Here is an 8667-nt window from a genome sequence, read left to right as displayed (position 1 = left end):
AAAACAATAATTTATGGTAAATATCTAAATTTATAGAGTAGATTTTGTAAAGGTGTGCTACAGATCTTCCGGGAGTTTCGCGAGAATTTGCCAATTTGGTGATCAAATTTCTCCAACTGAAAACCGCTTGAACCTTGAAAGTCTAAGGCTAATCCAAGTTTTCACTGGTAAGCCTCTCTGAGTCTGTTTTCTCTCTTTTTGTTAGATCTCTGTGTTGATGTAAATAGTGTAGTTTCTAAGTTTTAACACCCATTTGAAGGAAACCCACTTGGGTTATTTTGGTAGAGACATATTTTGACACCACAGTTTACATCAATGTGAGTTCTTGTGTGTGTCCCTTCATTTTTTCTTTGTAAAGTTTGTGACTTCAATATCTGATATTTGCTATAGTTCAATGTTGCTATGTATCTGGAATAACAGTATAACACTGTCACTGTGGAAACTTTGAGATGCTGATCATGTGCTGTGTTAGAATTTGGCTGATTCAATCATGTAAAGTAGTTGGGCTCATACCCAGTTAGTTATTTCAGTTAATTTATGAATCTTAATTTGGTCAATGAACTAAATGGAGAATTCTGATGAGTTTCAGCTATGATATCAAGTTTTTCTGTAGAGATCAAAAAGAATTGTTTAATCAAACCCATCTTTCTAAAAGGGAATATCCGGTAGATTTGCCCCTTGTTTCTCACTATTGTATTTTATTTATCTCTGTATTTGGTTTGATGTTCAATTTGAAAAGTGTCATGTACTTATGCATAAGATAGACAAATGGAAGCAGAGCATGGCAGGAAAGAATAAATGTAACTAATTCTGATTATTGTTGAGGATACATAACCGGCCCAAATTTTTGGGACTAAGGCTTGGTTGTTGTTTTTGTTGCTGTTGGAAGCTGAAAAACTTGTCTGAATAATACTTTCATTTTATTATAAACAAGCACTTAAAATGGTATATGAACTGATATGCGCACTTTTGTGGTAGCTGCTCTTACATTTCAATTGCTAAATTGGCTGCTGATTACTGTTTTCAATTGAATTGGTTTGTAAACCTTGGCTAACATAGCTAATTTGAATTCCAGTGTGACTATATGGGTTTTTAAGACAGGCCCTCTTTTGTTAAATATTAATGGCCTCTAATGGTGTGGAAGAGCCCTTGCTGTCAGGAATGGTAGATCCTTCAGTTCAAACCAAAAAGAAAAATTCTCTGAAGAGAAGAAGATATCGCCGTTGTAAAAGTGCTCCTCTTGCAGAATTTGTTCCTCCAGAAACAAAAGGGATTGGCCGGATTCCACGCACTGAATCCATTTCTGGGAAGCTACATCCAAGTTTTAAGCAAGTAGCCGTATTCTTGGCTGTTTACTTAGGTGTAGGAGCTGTAACCTTCCTTCTTGTTAGGAACCAGATTGAGGGGAAGAAAACAAATGGATTTCTTGATGCTGTGTATTTTTGTGTTGTGACAATGACAACTGTTGGGTATGGAGACCTGGTTCCTGATAGTACCCTTACAAAACTACTTGCTTGTGCCTTTGTTTTCACTGGAATGGCTCTGATTGGACTAACCCTGAGCAAAGCAGCAGACTATTTAGTAGAGAAGCAAGAAATATTACTTGTTAAGGCCTTACATATGACTCATAATGTTGGTACCACTGAAATTCTAAAAGAGGTAGAGACCAACAAAGCGAGATATAAATGTTTAACAGTCTTTATCCTTCTTTTGGTGCTTATAATTATTGGGACAATCTTCCTAGCTACTGTTGAAAAATTAGACCTTGTTGATGCATTTTATTGTGTATGTGCTACCATCACAACCCTGGGCTATGGAGATAAGAGTTTCTCAACAGAAGTGGGGCGTGCTTTTGCAGTAATTTGGATATTGACTAGTACTATTACCTTAGCTCAGTTTTTTCTCTACATTGCTGAGCTTAGCACTGAAATGAGACAAAGGGCACTGGCCAATTGGGTTCGCACTCGGAAGATGACAAGTGTAGATCTTGAAGCAGCTGATATTGACGATGATGGGGTTGTTGAGTAAGTTGTGTGTTTTCTATTTGAAGCACATTTTTCTTGAAATGGTCATCTTTGTTACTACTTTTTATGGTTTCTCCACAAGCTGTCTCTAACATACATACTGGTTTTTTTAAGTCTTAATGTACAACTTATGCTCTTTTTCCTAATTTATTTTTTATAGTGCTTCGGACTTCATCATATATAAACTGAAAGAGATGGGGAAGATAAGTCAAGAAGATATTTCACTATTTCTAGAAGAGTTTGAAGATCTGGATGTTGATCAGTCAGGAACTCTGTCAGTGTCTGACATAACGCTTGCTCAGTCTTAGCCAGAGAGGTGGCCGTGGCCATCCATCACAAACTGGTAACAGATTGTGTACTGTCTACATACATTTGAAAAAAGACGTGAAGTAATGTAAGAGTTAATAACCTTGTAAGTTTGTACATCAAATTTTGTTCATCAATATATCACGTTCATGGCTCTTTTCACAATCAATAGACTTGTTGCACAATACTTCAGGCAATCATGATTCACATTCAGAACAGCAATATAGTGCTGGTAATTATATGCTAGCTCAGCTGCAATTATGTTTTCGTATAAGTCATGGTCTTGAATGGGTGACTATACAAGTAATGGGCCAAAGCTGGGTCAGAATCATCAAGTCACTTGGGATTTAAGGAAATTAAGGATCAGTCCTAAACTCCTAATGTTCATAAGGAGTTTTTGTTTGTTATCAGTTGTGAGAGCCATCTTTTTTCAGTATCTTTTACTCATAATGTCACAGACGATTAAGCCTTTTCCAGCCACCAGACTTATGAGTTATTGGCTTACTGTCAAATAATTAGCTTCTTACCCTTTTAGGGTCTTGGAGAAGAAACAAGGAAACAAAGGATGTTCGCTCATAGATTCTCATCTGAGTGAAAATGGAAAAGGTTAAGTTATATTACTTCATGTTGAGGTAATTAACCTTTCCTGTTGGTCTGAGTTCCAGAAAAGAGGCTCCTAAGCCTTTATGTTATTGCCTCTATTTCCATTTTAATGTTGTTTTAAAGGATCACTCATATGTGTCCTCATTGTTTTGTTGACATGGGGGTCCATGGCTCTTAGGGGGCCTGACTAATTGTCCAAGTAAGTGTAATCCTCCCGTCTCTCACACCACAGGCAGTTACGGGGAGAAATTCATTGAGGGTAGTCCAAAGATTTTTTTTTTTTTTTTTGGGTCTAAATTAAACAACTTGTGGTAGATATGTTCAACCACTTGTAGCATAAATTTTCCAGTAAGTTAGCTGTAGCTTTCCTTTTGGGACCTAAACTAATCGTACAAAAGAAAAAGAAGACAGTTTAGTAGATCCATATTTAGCAACAACCAGAAGCATATGATAATCTCACCTTGAAAACTTTGTAGACTTTGCAGGTCAATGCTGTACCAAGGCCTTGCTGCTTCTTTACACCATAAAACAAACAAAAACATTCATCTGCCGGCATTGCATCATTATGGATCAAAATATTCCCATGGGTCTTTGACAACTACCGACTAGGGATCTTTGTGATAGTTTATTTTCATTGACTAATTTTAGTTGATAATGAATTAACTAAAAATAGAAAACTAAAAAATAGGGTTATACACAGCTATTAATTAAGGTTTTGTATGAAACAGTCTACTTTTATTTGTTTATTTTGCTTAATAATAAATTAGATTAAAAAAAACGAATGTAATAACCCTTTAAAAAAAGGATTTCAAAAAATTGTAACATTGAAATCTAACAAAATCATTTTCCTGCTACAAGTTTACAAACACTATGCCACTCACTAGAAAGATAAGATTTTGAATTTCAAAGCCAGCATAATTTCTACAAGTTAAAGTCAAAATGTTTAAAATTACCCTTAGCGATGTTAGATGAGGAGAACGGGACCTAAGACAAAATAATTGAATTAATATTATGGGCATCTTTTTCTTTGTTGTTGTCATGTCCTTTGGGGGGCAATCAACAAAATAGAAAGACGTGTCAACGACATTTCATGGATTGAGCTCATCCAAAGAGAGCAATGCTAAAAAGTAATAACACACCAAATGTTTTATGATCAAACCAAGGTAACATTTGATTTTATATGTAGGGAGGGATTGAATATCATATTTAACAATAAAAATTTTTATCAATTGAATTAATTGAAACTTTAAAAAAATTATTTTAAATTATGATGGGTCTCAATCTTTTTTTATTTTATTTTGTTTTGACTTTTGATGGGCTAACACTTCACTTGTTGAGAATATATTGTGAAATTTTGTTTTGTCCGTAAAAGAACTAATCTTATTAATAGAAGTCTTCTTTATTCGCTAAAAGCAAAAATTTTATATTTATCATTTAGAAAAGTAAAGATATAGACATTATATTCATAGTTTTTTTTGGTTAAAATGCAAAACTGACCCTCTTAAGTTTCAGCTTTTGTCATTTCGGTCCTTCAAGTTTCAATTTTATCATTTCAGACCTTTATATTTCAAAATTTGTTAATTCAATCATCTGTTACCCTTCAATTAAGTGCTTTTGTTAATTAAACCAAAACAACATCGTTTTGGTTTTTTTTTTTTTTCAATTTCTTAATTTTACTAAAATACTTTAATTACAACAAAAAAAAAAAATCTAACGAGAACGACGACGTTCCCCTACCTCTGAAAATCAAAAACATCACCGATGCATGTACGGATAAGAAGAGAAGGTTGAGAATTGGTCTCACGTACGTCCATACATTGAGGGTTTCTTTGTGCCAGGAGAAGACGCTGAGGAACGCGTCTTTGAGCGGCCACTCGCACTGGTAATAGTCCAATATGTACTCATTGTCTCTCAGATATTCTGGAAACTCCTCGTACTTCCCCAATTGCTGCTCGATTCTCTGCCTCTTCTTCTCCTACTTTGTCTTCTTCATCTCTTGTTGAGTTTCCGAGCCAGCTTGGTTCAGACTCCTTGTGCTTTTCCAGCAAACGATAGTCATCATCATCGCCGTAGCTTTCCTTGAGATTTTGTTCTCTAGCAAAAAATCCGCCGTATCTGAACTCTCCAGCAAATCTATGAGGTCTGAGTCCTGAGAGGTTCTGATCGATCATTTCCTTCAATTTATGAGCCCTATCTATTTATACCCAATGAGGACCGGTGTGAGCCAATTAAATAAAGCTACTACATGAAAACAGTGAAGCTTCTCGGCTTTTTTAGCTTTTTCTTTTGGGTTGGGATAGAGTAAGGGTCATTCCCATTAATTTTTTTTTTTGGTAATTAAAGTATTTTAGTAAAATTAAGAAGATAAAAAAAAAACACCAAAACGATGTCATTTTGGTTTAGTTAATGGCAACATTTAATTGAAGGGCAACAGATGATTGAATTGACAAAATTTGAAACTTAGAGGACTGAAATGACAAAAGTTAAAACTTAGAAGGCCAGTGTTGTATTTTATCATTATATATATATATATATATATATATATATATATATATTATTTTAGAAGAAAAGAAAATTGTAAACTTCATGGATATAAATTAAAGGCATATTGCATTTATCATCAATGAAAAATGAGATTTCTTCGGTTTGTATTATTGAGTTGTATATATTTGAAATGTAAAGAAATGGATGTTATCTAAATTATTTTAAATTGATTAAATGTTTATATGTTTAACAATTTTTAAAACTATTAGTATACTACTATACTCTAGTTATGGAATCTCTAAATTGGATAATAAAAAAGTCTTAATCTAAAATATTTAAATCATTGTGATTAATGTTATTTAAAAGTGTAAGGTTGAATTTATTTAATTATGTATTGGCTTTATTCTGTGTCAAATTTGTTTATAATTCAACAATTAGATACTCTGTATCTAGGTGGGAATCATGTAAGGGTTGTGTGTAAGAGAGTGTGAAGAATTCAAGTGTGTGTGCATTCAAAAGCATTCTTGTGATTGGAACTGGCAAGTGACTTGTGACTAATGACTCGCAAGTAGTGCCACACGTGTGAAGCATGCAGGAAGTTGAAGGGCCACAACAACTGGTGCACTACAGGACAAAAAATATAATCTAACCATTCTGTTATTTGGTGACTAGAACTCGCGACTTGTCCCAGTCGGATGAGTCGCCAGAACCCCCTATTTTGTAGAAAAATGACTTTTCACATTCCGTCACATACTCTACTATAAATACACTTAAACCCACAAAATGTAGAGAGCTCTAGAGAGAATTTTGAAAGATAAACCTTAGAGAACAACAATATTGATTCATCCACAATCTTATACCCTTGATTTTCAAATTTCTCTACTCTCACCCTCTCCATTGACATACCCATGAGAGGATTTTTAGTTAAACCATAACCTCACCATACCCATATCAGTGAGAAGGTTATTTGGTGCTTGGGAAGCAGTTTAGAGATGACCAATTCATTTGGTTGATGCAATGAGTTTATTGCGGGATCTAGAAAGTTAGAGAAGATACGGTTAGTCTTAACCTTGTTAGAGCAAGAAGCTTGGAGGGATTAGGTGCATCGGGTAAATTAGGCTTGGAGGGTCTATTGCTATTCATGTATCCCAACTAATTTTCTAGTAGATTAGTTTACCGCTTGGAGGGCGATAAAGAGGTTTTTCATCAAGTTTTTCAATTTTCTCTACGATAACATGTGTCGGTGTTATCTTGTGTTTGCATTTCTCTAACCCTTACTTTTTGCTTTTAATTACTGCTGTGTTGTGATTAAATTATGGTTTAGAGTAGTTTGTTTATTTAGGTATAGCTTATATTTATCATTCGGCACATATATTATTTGAATATAAGTTTGTGTTGGTATTTTTGAAATTAGGAGTCTAAACATTTACTAACGTTTTACACACCAAGTGAACTTTCAAAAAGAAAGTTCACAATTTACAAACTAACTGCATGAAAAATGCATTTTGAATTATGTAAAGACAATTTTTTTTAAAGCAAATGTAGAGAAACATTTTCTAACTCTACCACCTAATGTAATATCATTTTTTAGTTGTCCCATTATAAACATTATTTTTAATTGTATGTAAATCATAACGTACCATTTTAACTAATAAAAATTTTCTTATAAAAAAAATATTAATAAATTTTTTTGTTTCATTACAAATCTCATTTTATATTCTATTAATTATGACTAGGTATAATTTTTAAACACTTCAATTTTAATCATTTTAGAATAAAGGACGTGTAAAAAATTTGATCAAAGGAATATAGAATAAAATATTTAGGTTATGTTTGGTAACGATTTTTGTTTCCTATTTTTAAAAACTTGTTTTTGTGAATATAAAGATTTTTTTTTCTTGTATTTTTGAAATCAAAATCATGTTTGGTTAGTTGAAATTAAAAAAATAAGTTTTTGAAAAAAAATACTAAAATATGTTGTTATTAGGATTTAAATTTTAATGCTAACTCATTAAATGAGACAAATTCATTAAATCTGTTAGAGATATATTAGCCCATTAACATAAGCCCAAGCCTAATTCTACTTTGTGTGCAAGCCAAGTTTCCTACTTGTACTAGAAGTCTATTAGTTTAGGGTTTAGTCTACTATATATACACATGTTATGGTTCATTGTAACACAGGATTTATACTACACTCTAATATATTATTGATGTAGCCCTTTAGGGTTTCCTCAGTGGATGTAGGCCGTTAGGCTGAACCACGTAATCCTCTTGTGTTATTGTGTTCTATACTTTATGTTTTCGCTTCCGCATCCATAATAACATATTCAACATGGTGTATCAATGCTAATATTTAACATGGTATCAGAGCTGCCTTCCTATGGCCATGGTTTTCTGTCCTTACGGTGTATAAAGAGCAATCTTTGTCTTCCTTGGTGTTTCTTCGCTGCGTTCATCTTCTTTGGTTTTCTACTGCTGCCGTCAAAATTCTCCGGTATCGTCATATCACCGTTAGAAGTCGCATCAACACTGCAAGACCATTGCCTTTCTCAAGCCACCGTCACAGAGCCAAACTTCATTCAAGGGATCTTTTCAACCTAATCAAATCTCAAGATTTCATCAAGTTTCCATCTTGAGTTTGAGAGGGAGTGTTAGAGATATATTAGCCCATTAACATAAGCCCAAGCCTAATTCTACTTTGTGTGCAAGCTAAGTTTCCTACTTGTACTAGAAGTCTATTAGTTTAGGGTTTAGTCTACTATATATACACATGTTATGGTTCATTGTAACACAGGATTTATACTACACTCTAATATATTATTGATGTAGCCTTTTAGGGTTTCCTCAGTGGATGTAGGCCGTTAGGCTGAACCACGTAATCCTCTTGTGTTATTGTGTTCTATACTTTATGTTTTCGCTTCCGCATCCATAATAACATATTCAACATGGTGTATCAATGCTAATATTTAACAAAATCAAATTCATGTTTTCTTTGAATTTTGTAAACTAAAAATTGAAAACAGTATTTTGCATATTTTTAGTTTACTTCACAAATTGAATTTTGAAAACAAGTTTAGTTTTTTGTCTATTTTGAGTTACCAATCAAGTTTTTTAGTTTCAAAAATAAAAAATTATTTTTAAAAATAGAAAATAAGGAGAAAAAATAGTTATCAAGCATACTCTTATATTGGGGCATAATTTTTATTTCATTTCAACAATTATATATATAAAAAAAAAATCATTAATTTTC

General features: G+C 33.1%; 1 protein-coding gene across 1 annotated transcript; it reads left to right on the top strand.

The window, feature by feature from the left end:
* LOC142638286 (two-pore potassium channel 1-like) lies at window positions 1-2497 on the top strand. Its single transcript, XM_075812313.1, has 3 exons — window positions 1-167; window positions 1076-2024; window positions 2185-2497. The coding sequence occupies exons 2-3, from the start codon at window positions 1123-1125 to the stop codon at window positions 2330-2332; spliced, it is 1050 nt and encodes a 349-aa protein (XP_075668428.1). The 5' UTR covers window positions 1-167; window positions 1076-1122; the 3' UTR covers window positions 2333-2497.
* Window positions 2498-8667: the final 6170 nt, after the last annotated feature.

Source organism: Castanea sativa, chromosome 6, assembly GCF_040712315.1.
Source record: "Castanea sativa cultivar Marrone di Chiusa Pesio chromosome 6, ASM4071231v1".
NCBI classification, from domain to species: domain Eukaryota; kingdom Viridiplantae; phylum Streptophyta; class Magnoliopsida; order Fagales; family Fagaceae; genus Castanea; species Castanea sativa.
The sequence above is the reverse complement of the archived record's forward strand: the minus strand, read 5'-3'. Positions and strand labels throughout refer to the sequence as shown.